The 12377-nt window shown below is 45.7% G+C and overlaps 1 protein-coding gene across 1 annotated transcript; it reads left to right on the forward strand.

The window, feature by feature from the left end:
• Positions 1-1479: 1479 nt before the first annotated feature.
• dla (deltaA) lies at positions 1480-5727 on the forward strand. Its single transcript, XM_063009689.1, has 11 exons — positions 1480-1586; positions 1723-2022; positions 2123-2183; positions 2275-2532; positions 3251-3311; positions 3415-3545; positions 3643-3812; positions 4130-4346; positions 4437-5274; positions 5361-5586; positions 5685-5727. Exons 1-11 carry the CDS (start codon positions 1536-1538, stop codon positions 5688-5690), a joined length of 2319 nt encoding a protein of 772 aa, XP_062865759.1. The 5' UTR covers positions 1480-1535; the 3' UTR covers positions 5691-5727.
• Positions 5728-12377: the final 6650 nt, after the last annotated feature.

The raw sequence follows: 12377 nt of genomic DNA on the forward strand, positions 1-12377 counted from the left end.
GAAAAAGTGAATAATTAATTATATAATATATAATATAATATATAAATGATAGCTTTAAATGACAAAAAGATAATACAGTACAATAATAATAATAATCATTAAAATAACAAGAAAAAAATAAGTGTTCACACAAATGAATTAATAATTAAATAAATTAAATAAAAAAGTGGTTAAAAATTAGGATGAGAAAAATGAATAATTAATTGTATAATATATAATATAATATATAAATAATAGCTTTAAAACATGACATGACAAAAATATAATACAGTACAATAATAGAATTATTATTATTAAAATAAAAATAACAACATAAAGTGTTCACACAAAAATGCATTTCAATTAAATAAATAAAATAAATAATTAATAATAATAAAAAAAGTTTAACAGCAATTTAATTAAAAGCTTCTAAACTTTTTGAAGGAAAATATTAAGCCCATGAGCCTAAATTTGCAAGGTGCATCTCTAACCAAAATCTGGTCCCCGTTTATTATAAATTATGCAGCAGTGTGGAAAAAGTGGCTCAAAATTAGGATGAGAAAAAGTGAATCATTAATTATATCATATATAATATAATGTATAAATAATCGCTTTAAAACATGACATGACAAAAAGATAATACAATATAATAATAATTATTATTATTAAAATAAAAATAAAAAATTAAAAGTGTTCACATAACTTAATTAATTAAATGAATTAAATTAAAGAAAAAGTGAATAATTAATTATATAATAAATAATATAAAATATAAATTATAGCTTTAAATGACAAGAAGATAATACAGTACAATAATAATAATTATTATTAAAATAAAAATAAATAAATAAAAAGTGTTCACACAAAAATGCATTTTAAATAAATAAATAATTAATTAATTAATTTAATTAAATTAATAATTAATTTAAAAAAGTTTAAAAGGTAAATATTAATCCCATGAGCCTAAATTGTGCTAAAATGAGCAAGGTGCATCCCTAACCAAAATCTGGTCCACTGTGGATCATAATTTTTCCCCCTTTAGTTTGGAGACTGAAAGGGGGCTGGTTGAAGCTGGTTTTAAGGAGGGGGGCATCAGAAAGCGTGGGACAGATTGGGGGTGGTGGTTCATTAGCATATTAGTACCCCGGCATGTGGCACCCCCATATAAAACCAGCGGCGAGGCGGCGTTGCCCCAGAAGAAGCCAAAACAACGAGGGGGACGGACGGACGGACGCTCGGGAGGCGCGTCGGACACAAGTGACACAAAAAGCCCTCGTTTTATTTTTACCGTCTTAATATTTGGGACGCGATTTAACGGGACTATACGCGCGACTGAACCGGTTCCCGAAGTTGGAAGTTGGATTATTTTTTTAAGTCTTAGCACGGAGCAACAAGTGACCCAAGACTTTCGGAACAAAGAACGGAGTTCGGATTCTTCTGGGGTTCGGATCTATCTGGATGATGAGAATCAGGCTTTGAATTCCAAAAAAAGTCGCGATCTTTTTGTGAGATTGCCCCAAGACTTTATAGATTTATTTATTTATTATTTATTCACCATGGGACGCTTCCTTCTGTTGGTCTCTGTGCTTTACGTCTTATTCAGCCAGGTAACGTCTGACAACCTTTTGATGTTTTACCATAGTAATATAATCGCGTTATTCTTAGACCAGTAAAGTAAATCCAACATGCATAACAATATCAATCAAAATAGTTTGTTTATTTATTTGTTTATTATTGGTTTAGGGTTTTTGCTCGGGGGTGTTCGAGCTGAAGCTGCAGGAGTTCCTGAACAAGAAGGGCATCCAGGGCAACAGGAACTGCTGCAAGCCGGGGGCCACGTCCCTCTACCAGCAGTGCGAGTGCAAGACCTTCTTCCGGGTCTGCCTCAAGCACTACCAGCCCAACGCCAACCCCGAGCCGCCGTGCACCTACGGAGGCGCGGCGACTCCGGTGGTGGGGTCCAACTCCTTCCAGATCCCGGACTCGTTACCCGACGGCTCCTTCACCAACCCCATCAGGATGAACTTCGGGTTCACGTGGCCGGTGAGTCTCGAGCGATGAGTCTCAAGCGTTCGGGTCCTTCCTGATGATGCTTATCTAACGAACATTATTGTCATCTGTTTGTATTTCTATTTTTTTATAGGGAACGTTCTCACTGATCATCGAAGCAGTTCACGCGGACTCCAAAGAAGACCTGACGACAGGTAGGTTTGCTCCGATTAGACGTCCTTATCGCGTAATAAGAACAGATGGATGAATATAATATTTGTATATTTATTCTCTCGAACCGAACAGAAAACCCAGAGCGCATCATCAGCACCATGACCACGCAGAGGCACCTGACGGTGGGAGAGGACTGGTCCCAGGACCTGCACAGCGCCGGAAGGACCGAGCTCAAGTTCTCCTACCGGTTCGTCTGCGACGAGCACTACTACGGCGAGGGCTGCTCCGTCTTCTGCCGGCCCAGGGACGACACGTTCGGACACTTCACCTGCGGAGAGCGCGGCGAGATCATATGCGACGCCGGCTGGAAGGGGCAGTACTGCACGGAACGTGAGTAACCGACCGAATCCGTTGTGTTGCCTTGAAGTGTCGGTTGTCAGTTGCTCTCGTTTCATTTCTGTTAATTGGCATACTCGATATGTAAGACCGCAGAAGTGGCATGTTTGAGGCATTTTTAAAATAAGTAGGCCTACGTAAAGTAGCAGCATCGTTATTCCATCAGTCCCGCGAAGAAAAAAAGAACCTCAACGGTTAATGGGCGACTTGCAGGGCCCCTTTCTTCCCCCTTTCACAACACCACTTGATTTATTCAAGTCGGTGGGGGTGGGAAGGAAAGTTCTTCTTCTCCTTCGTCTTCTTTTTTTTGGGGGGGAATAATCTCACGCGTGCCATAAATTTACATCCCCCGGCCCGATTGGCCGCTCCCAGAGCGGGCCGGGCGCCGATTGGCCGGCGGAAGGGAGGTATTGTTCGAAGCGGGCAGCTGCCGGCAGCGCACAGACAATGGAGCAGCTGTCGCGCGCTGGCTGCGCGCACACCAGCTGTCCACTCTTATCTTGGCTGTCCGGACTCACCTCCGAAAGAGGGGCAAATTGGGGAAAGAAAAGTTTTACACCCCAGAAATAAGAAAATAAGGGGAGAAAAGGGGGAACAACAAGACCTCTGCCTGGATGGCATCCAAGGGAAATTAGAAAGAACTTGGTGTCTTCTTATTTCTTGGTATCTTCTAGATGTGGCCCTAATATCTGGATTTGTATTTTTTTTTTAGCAATCTGCCTTCCTGGATGTGACGACGAGCACGGCTTCTGTGAGAAACCTGGCGAATGCAAGTAAGTAAAACCAAATCCGAAGGGAGCAGCAATCGACAAAAATTTTAATTCTAAATCTAGTGTCCCAAGTTGCTGACTCTGTCTTCGTTCTGCCGCTCGACAGGTGCCGCGTGGGCTTCAAAGGCCGCTACTGCGATGAGTGCATCCGTTACCCGGGCTGCCTCCACGGGACGTGCCAGCAGCCGTGGCAGTGCAACTGCCAGGAGGGATGGGGAGGTCTCTTTTGCAACCAGGGTAAGAACGAACGCATACGTCACATCTCGAGGAGAAGTCGCAGCTCGACTCGCGGCGCTAACCTCCACATGTGTGTGTGTCTTCTTTTCCCCTGCAGATTTGAACTACTGTACACATCACAAGCCCTGTCTGAACGGAGCCACTTGTAGCAACACCGGGCAGGGGAGCTACACCTGTTCCTGTCGGCCGGGGTTCACCGGGACCAGCTGCGAGATCGAGGTCAACGAATGCGCCGGGAACCCGTGCCGCAACGGAGGGAGCTGCACGGTAAGTTTTAAGCCCTGGATTTCACCCTTCGAGGAGGTTTTGGGTTGTAGGCTAGATTGCTAGAGGATCCACGGTATTGGTGTAGCCACTTAAAAAATGGACTTAGATGGAGAAAGAACAATTGGCTGACTCTAGGAGGGAAGAATGCTACCACGTTATCTCTAAAAAAGCACCTGTTGGACCTTATTTATTCACATTTCAAGGAAGTTGGTCCTTGCCACAGTCACCCTTGGTTTGCTCAACAGGGGTTCTTGGTCTCTTGATCCTGGATTCTGTGGTCTCAGATTTGTCGCTAATATGCCGTTTCTTCTTTCCAGGACATGGAGAACACCTACAGCTGCGCATGCCCCCCTGGGTACTACGGCAAGAACTGCGATCTGAGCGCCATGACTTGCGCCGACGGTCCGTGCTTCAACGGCGGACGCTGCGCCGACAATCCGGACGGCGGCTACTTTTGTCAGTGTCCTACGGGCTACGCCGGCTTTAACTGCGAGAAGAAGATCGACCACTGCACGTCCGGTCCTTGTTCAAACGGTACGACCGAGTTCCCATCCCTTTCAGTCAAATTTCCTACCCTTGGACCCTTAGACCCAGGTTGTAACTTGTCTTTTACTTGTTATACAGGTGCCCGCTGTGTGGATTTGGTCAACTCTTATTTATGCCAGTGTCCGGAGGGATTCACGGGCATGAACTGCGACCACACCAGCGACGAGTGCTCCCTCTACCCCTGCCAGAACGGTGGTACCTGCCAGGAGGGCGCCAACGGATACACCTGCACCTGCCCGCCTGGTTACACCGGGCGCAACTGCAGCTCGCCCATCAGCCGCTGCCAGCACAACCCGTGCCACAATGGCGCCACCTGCCACGAGCGCAACAACCGATACGTGTGCGCCTGCGTGCCTGGCTACGGAGGACGCAACTGCCAGTTCCTGCTCCCGGAGAGGGCGTCCCAGGCGTCCGGGGACATCCCGTGGACGGCGGTGGGCTCTGGCGTCCTCCTGGTCCTGCTTCTCGTCGTGGCCTGTGCCGTCCTGGTCGCCTGCGTCCGGTCCAGAGTCCAGCAGAGGCGCAAGAGCCGGGAAGACGAGGCGGCCAACGGCGAAACCGAGACCATCAACAACCTGACCAACAACTGCCAGCGCGACAAGGACGTCAGCGTCAGCGTGGTCTCCGGGCTGGCGCCGGTCAAGAACATCAACAAGAAGATCGACTTCCACAGCGAGCACGACCTGAGCGCTGCCGCCGCCGCCGAGAAGGCTGGATACAAGTCCAGGCAGCAAGCCGCCGATTACAACCTCGCGCACGAAGCCAAATACGAAGTCAAGCACGAGGTGAGGCTGGAGCACGCCGGGAAAGAAGCGGCGGGGGCGAAGGACCTGGCCGACAGCTGCGAAGACATCAAGTGCCAAAGCTTGCAGGACTCCTGCGACTTTGAGGAGAAACGTCGAAAACGTCTGAAGAGGTAAAATAAACCGAACGATTCAGAACCCTTTCAATTCACAAAGATGCTACCAAAGATGCTAATTAATGTGCTTTTATTTTTCACAGTGACGCATCAAAATATTCCGAGTCCAGATACTCGGAGTCCAGATTCTCAGAGTCCAAATACTCTGATTCGAAGTATCCAGAGTCGAACTATTCCGATTCGCTGTATTCAGAGTCAGCATGCGCGTCCGCATGTGCATCGGCGTCCGTCTCGGCCAGCATGGACACCAAGTACAAGTCCGTCATGGTCGTCTCGGAGGAGAAGGACGAATGTGTGATCGCGACCGAGGTAAGACTCGATCCCGAAAAAATCTGCATCTCTCACAAGGTTCTCGTTACTTAAACGTTTAAACCAACCTCGCTCTGTTTGCGTCCCTTTTCCGTCAGGTGTGAGACGGGCCTCTGGGAAGCCGATGCTCATCGTGTCGCCGCGGGAGGCGTCCCGAACTCCCGTGGATACAAAAATGCTGCTGCTGCTCTAAACCTTAGGTGGGGGGCGTCCCACCTCCGTGACTTACTGCTGCTCAGAAAGTAGGACTGATTTTTAACTGATATTCAGGGTGAGCTGGTTCTCCGTTCTGAAAGGAAGCTGCCGAGACGTCCCGGATGGAACCTGCGGAGGGAGGCGGGAACGGGTCGCCAGGCGTCAGCCGGCCCTCTTTCGAATGTATGTGTAGGATTTGACCTGTAAAGCCATTTTATGAAGGTTTGGACGGTATGCGTCCAGTTTTTTTTAAAACATTTAGGTTCACGACATGAAAGAATAAAGAACTACTGACGAACAAAGGAAGGAAGAAAAAATAATTAGTTATCCGAGGAAGTGTGGTGCAGTGTTTCGCGGCGCTGCGGCGACGTTTTGGCAACATTTGCTGTCCTTCGCAACCAAACGTAAAAGTGAAGGATGTGAAATAATAGTAGGTATCGTCAGCGCGGCGACGTTTTAGCGATATTTTGGCAACATTTGCTGTTTTGATTCACCAATATCTCCGAGCCCCACGAGTCAGTGTGCAAGAGACTACATCAGATCGGTGGATGTTCGGCCATACTGGCCTGTCTTTCACTAGCATGACCGGTGGAGACGATATGTATAAATGCTAAAAAAAAAAGATAATAAGTGATAATAATAAGTGCGCAAAAGTCTTCCAAGTCTTCCGAGCCTCCACTTCTTTTATAATATGGTTTATATGGTTTTTTTTATATGGTAATTATAAAGTAATTATTGTTATTATGTTCCTGTCTTGTCATTTGTTAATATGTATATCCTTATTTGTTTACGCTCGTTTCTGTTACCTGCAAAGCTGTATGATTTAATTTAATTTATTTTATTTAAGTTGTAAGCCGTATGTCTAAAAACGTTCTGTAAAGTTTTGTTCCTTAAGATTGTTATTTAAGTTCTCCTTAAGTCGTACTCGTTACTCGCAATGGCACTTCGGGTTCCTGGGATGTCTCAAGATTATTATCATTATTATTATTTAAAAGGATTGTAAAAAGAATCTTATTAACGCTAACGTTTTCATCCCTGTGTTTTTTGTTTTCTGTTCTTTTGTCTGAAGGATTTAGCCTAAATTATTTTTCCAAATAAAGATTATAAAATATTGGAACGCGAGGTTGATCGAGGTCTTACTTTCCTTTTACAAGAACCCGAATTCTTAGTACTTGGTACCTTCTTTAGAAGGAGTCTCTATGAAATGAACTTCAAAGCCTCATTGTTGTCTTTCAGACAACACCGAATCAACTTGACCAACCAACCTTAGCCTTGGAACTTTAAGAATAAATCGAATTTTTTTCCTTCGGATCAAATATCGACAGGATGACGAACGTCTCCACTTCGCGTCGGCTTGATCGACAAAAATGCCTCGTCTGAATCTGAATCTGAACTTTCCCCAGCGCTTTACACTCGTTCTGCGGCCCCCTCCGTGTTTAGAGGAATGGCTGAATGGATGCGGGATGGCGGCGGTGGTGGTGGTGGTGGTAGTGGTGGTGCTCGGGGAGAAAAGGAGGGAGGGAGGGAGGGGTTCTGTTCTTTTGATAGGGATGTGAACAGAGCTAATCATTGCCATCTGCTGCAACCTCCTGCTCGCCCCATACCGAGTCATTCAAAGCGAGTACGGTCCTCCCTCTGGCTTGGCCACACATGGAACACACAAGGGAGGGGGGGGGGGCTTTGGGTACGCAGCAAAACGGACCAATTACTGTATAACGACAATCCCGTGTCAATCGACTGCGCCAAGTTTTCTGGAGATGGGTACGGGGGATCAACAGATGAGAAATCTGTTAAACTTGGTTCGACTGTTTTAGTTGTTTATCTTAATTCTAAGGACTTCTTTGTTTACAAAAGTTTAGCTCTAACTTGTGCTGCTACCCCGACGTTAACTTAGCAACCTTCGGATAGAGACGCAGCTTTTACAGAACGGAGTTGAAGAGTTTAGTGGCAGATCTTACGACGGTCATCAGCGGGACTCTGGGGAGTAGGCGGCGTCACACACAATGCCTCGGCGCACAATGGCGCGATACAAAAGGGGAGCATTCGGGAGTGCCAGCGTGTCTCTGAATGGATGAAATGGATGGACGAAACGAGGGGGGCGGGGGGCAAAAGAACGACAGATGTTGTCTGTCCTCCTGAGCCGAAGCTCCCCGCGGGCAGAAAACACCAGCTAGACCCCACATGGCCGAGGAACACCAAGACAATGGGGACACTTAAAAGTTCGAGCCCGACTCACTTTGTTCTGCTCCGCTAATCTCGCCGGGATTACTCCGGGGCGAAGTCGATTTCGACTCGGTTTACTTTGTCTGCGTTTACTTACTCGCTCGGTGGAGAGTGTGGGCGCGTTGTGGTGAACCGCTGGACGTTTCTGATGTTTTTGTCATGCAAAATGAACACTTGCTCAACAAAAGCTTGGACAAACCAGACTTCTGTACCTCTACTGTTCTCTCCACAAATAAAGAAGCACTTTATTTACATACCTACACTGTTCGTTAACGTAACCACCACCGCTACGTCAACTGGGTTGTGGAGGCTGAAGTTTACAGTCTATAGTTTTCCTAAACTGTTGCTTAGTCAACTACAATTGTCCACTTTATCAGCTCCACTTACCATATAGAAGCACTTTGTAGTTCTACAATTACTGACTGTCATCCATGTTTCTCTACATGCTTTGTTACCCCCTTTCATGCTGTTCTTCAATGGTCAGGACCCCCACAGGACCATCACAGAGCAGGTATTATTTAGGTGGTGGATCATTCTCAGCACTGCATTGCAGTGTTAATTTTGACAGCAAATTTTGATTTAGTTTTAGTCATAGTCTTTTGACTAAAATGTAATTTAGTTTTAGTCATAATTTAGTCATCTGAATTGTTTTAGTTTTAGTCTAGTTTTAGTCGACTAATTATCATAAGAATATAGTCGACTAAATCTACAGTTGATTCAGTCGACTAAAATACATATTTGTTTGTTTATTAGGATTTTAACGTCATGTTTTTACACATTGGTTACATTCATGACAGGAACGGTAGTTACTCATTACACAAGTTTATATCGAACACAGTCATGGACAAATTTAGTATCTTCAATTCACTTCACTTGCACGTCTTTGGACTGTGGGAGGAAACCGGAGCACCCGGAGGAAACTCACGCAGACACGGGGAGAACATGCAAACTCCATACAGAAAGGACCCGGACCGCCCCACCTGGCGTTCGAACCCAGGACCTTCTTGCTGTGAGGCGACAGTGTTACCCACTTAGCCACCGTGCCGCCCTAAAATAAATATAAAGGGTGTAAAATGTAAATGCTTTTTTATCACTTCCCTTAAATGATTTAAGTCATTATATACACTTACACAAAATGACACATTTTTAACCAGTTATGGAATATTTTTAATGTTTGAATGTGCAATACACACAAAAACAGATTTAACTTATTTCAAACAACATCTTTATTTAACTGACCTTGCTTATTGAGCATAACAATAATAAAAGATTAATGACCAGTAGGCCTGCTCTGCCTGAAACATATATGCATTGTTCATAACAAATTGCATATTACATTCTTTATAAAACTGGGTACTGTAAAAGCAGCTGTGACATTATGTTGCCATTATACTGCCAGCAGTGCCAGATGTTTCAGATTTGTTGTGTTTTTACCCGAGATCGTCGCCCCACATGGTTTACACACATCGTCTTGTTTTTCATGACGTCAAATGAGAAATGTGTTCAGATATATCGGCTCTCCTCTTTCTCCCTGTTGACATTGTGGAGTTAACCTAGTTCCATGAGTAAAGAAAGTTCACAGGCTAGTCTGGTCTTCCCGGGTTCAGATCAAATCTGTGCGAGTGTGCTCTTAACGAGGTACCGCAAAAGATTAGTACTGATTGGATGGCTAATCGGCTTGTCCCGCCCCTCCTCATACGCTAAAGTAGTTTTGATTGGATCTCTTCCTAACTTGTCCCTACCTTCCACAAAACTAAATCAGTTCTGATTGGATGTCGTCCCTGCCAAACATTTTCGTCTCGTTTTTATTCGTTCACGAAAGTGTCGATTCATTTCGTCATAGTTTTTATCTTTTTTTGTAGTTTCTATTTAGTCGTCGTCTCGTTTTCGTCATGAAAAAAAGGTTCGTTGACGAAAACTATGACGAAAATCATTCGTCAACGAAATTAACACTGCTGCATTGACACTGACATGGTGGTGGTGTGTTAGTGTGTGTTGTGCTGGTATGAGTGTCCACTCACTGTCCACTCTATTAGACACTCCTACCTAGTTGGTCCACCTTGTAGATGTAAAGTCAGAGACGATCGCTCATCTATTGCTGCTGTTTGAGTTGGTCTTCTAGATCTTCATCGGTGGTCACAGGACACTGCCCACGGGGTGCTGTTGGCTGGATATTTTTGGTTGGTGGACTATTCTCAGTCCAGCAGTGACAGTGAGGTGTTTAAAAACTCCACTCACACCAGCACAACACACACTAACACACCACCACCATGTCAGTGTCACTGCAGGGCTGAGAATCATCCACCACCTAAATAATACCTGCTCTGTGGTGGTCCTGACCATTAGGGAACAGGGTGAAAGCAGGCTAAAAAAAAGTATGCAGAGAAACAGATGGACTACAGTCAGTAATTGACTGTGTAAGTGGAGCTGATAAAATGGACAGTGAGTGTAGAAACAAGGAGGTGGTTTTAATGTTATGGCAACATAATTGTTCTCAACATTTTTAATCAAGCAGCTGTACAGCATTGGCGGCACATGCTTTATTTCTCAATTAGCAATTAGCTGAGCTGTCTTGCTGTAAACGAGAGGGTCGGGAACAGGCTCCGCTCTGTGATCTCATTTCAATTTAATGAGCAGATCATGTGCCCTCGGGGACCCGGCGGTAACGCTATAGCCCACGCAACATGGACACCAACAAGTGACAGAGGGCTCCAGGACTGGAGGTGCCAAAACGCACCGACCGCGGCTACAGGCTGAACGTGACGTGTACTTATTTTTAGCTAAATCGACTCGATTTAAACGGCGGTTGAGACAAAGGGGAGGAAATCATGTAAGAAAAATGAAGGAATGGAGATACAAGCAGCACTAGTGTGGAGTGATGAAAAAGTTATGAGAGGAGGCTAAGTCTAGCTTAGGTTACACTCCGGAACGTCTAAAGTAACCAGCGTAGGAAGAGGAGGTGTAACGACTTAGGGATGGATGCAGAACCAAGATCTACAAGATGCTAGCATGCACAACAAGGGACTTCTTATCTGTGAGTATTGACTTCGAGTTGGCGCTTTAAAGATGCAACGTGGTAAAGCTAGTTAATTCCTGATAAACAAACCTCATGACCTTTGATCTTAGATGGACTGGAGTAATTTCTGTCTTGCATTAAAATATCCAGTTTCGGGTAAAGACGCTGATAAGGTTGCACTTACCTCAGGAGGAAGGAGTCTCCATCGTCGCCTCGTACATAAATAAATTAAGACGCGCTGGATTATCTCACATTTTACCTGTCAGGTGAACGAAGGTGCCGATTCCTTAAGGAGCAACTGGTGTGGCTTTCTAGATCACTCCTAGATGGTACAGGTAGATGTCACTGAGCTGCATCCAGGTATCTCGGACTCTGAAGCTCCTCTTGCTTTATCGCCATGTACAGAACTGAAGGTCAGCCCAAAATGAATGGAGACGTCTACTAAGGAACCAAACCTTGGGAGCTTTCTGAAGCATGGTTCCTTCCGCACCACTCCGACGGCCATCCTGAGATGGAGTCTCGCAGTAGGAATGCCAGTAGAAGAAGCAGCATCAGCCAACACCAAGGTAAGACCGGATAAACATCTGCTTGGGGCTTTGCGATGGCTTTGACGCATCAAGTCTACTCTTAGCCACTTAAGCTTCCCTTTGGTGAGGGTCTATCAACTTGCTGTTATTATTAATTGCAAATTTCTGTTACCTCTGTCTAGTAGAATCAGGAAAAGAAAGGGATCAAAGCAGAACCCGTGCCATTTTCCAAAGAGTCAACCGTTTCCTGTCCTGCGACCGAGAGCCCCAGGATGGCCAGTCTTCTCCTGTTCGGTACTACGAGAGAGGTCATCCTCTTCCAACCAACTGCAGTCCTGAACGCAAAGCCACTATCCCTTTTCGAAACCCCGACCTGGGCCTCCCGTCGCACAGAAGGCGCTGCGAGACGCTCACCAACGAGAGTCTGAGCGGTATCTCCCCACAACGACACATGCCCTATTCGAACTTCCGACGTGGCCAGAGTCAGTCACGTGCAAGCCCCCGTTCGGGCAGTCCGATACGGTCCGGTACCGTGTCGCAGCACAGGCAGAAGGAATCCCGTAGGTCTTCGCATGACCATGGCGCCAATTCACAACATCGTGCGACTTCTTATACTTCATCCAGACGGACCTCTGGGAGATGCAGTCCAGCCCCGAGACGTGACTCGGTAGCGACTTCAGAAAGGTCTGCGTCTAACAGGCATTCGACACGCCATTCACGGAAGCAAAGTCCTTCGCAAAGTAGTTACGGACACAGTCTGGATTCTGAGAAGCTCTATCGCAATCTTCAATCGATCGCCAGCTCGGCAGAATCGGACAATTCCTATTACT

Source organism: Trichomycterus rosablanca, chromosome 15 (assembly GCF_030014385.1).
Source record: "Trichomycterus rosablanca isolate fTriRos1 chromosome 15, fTriRos1.hap1, whole genome shotgun sequence".
NCBI lineage: Eukaryota > Metazoa > Chordata > Actinopteri > Siluriformes > Trichomycteridae > Trichomycterus > Trichomycterus rosablanca.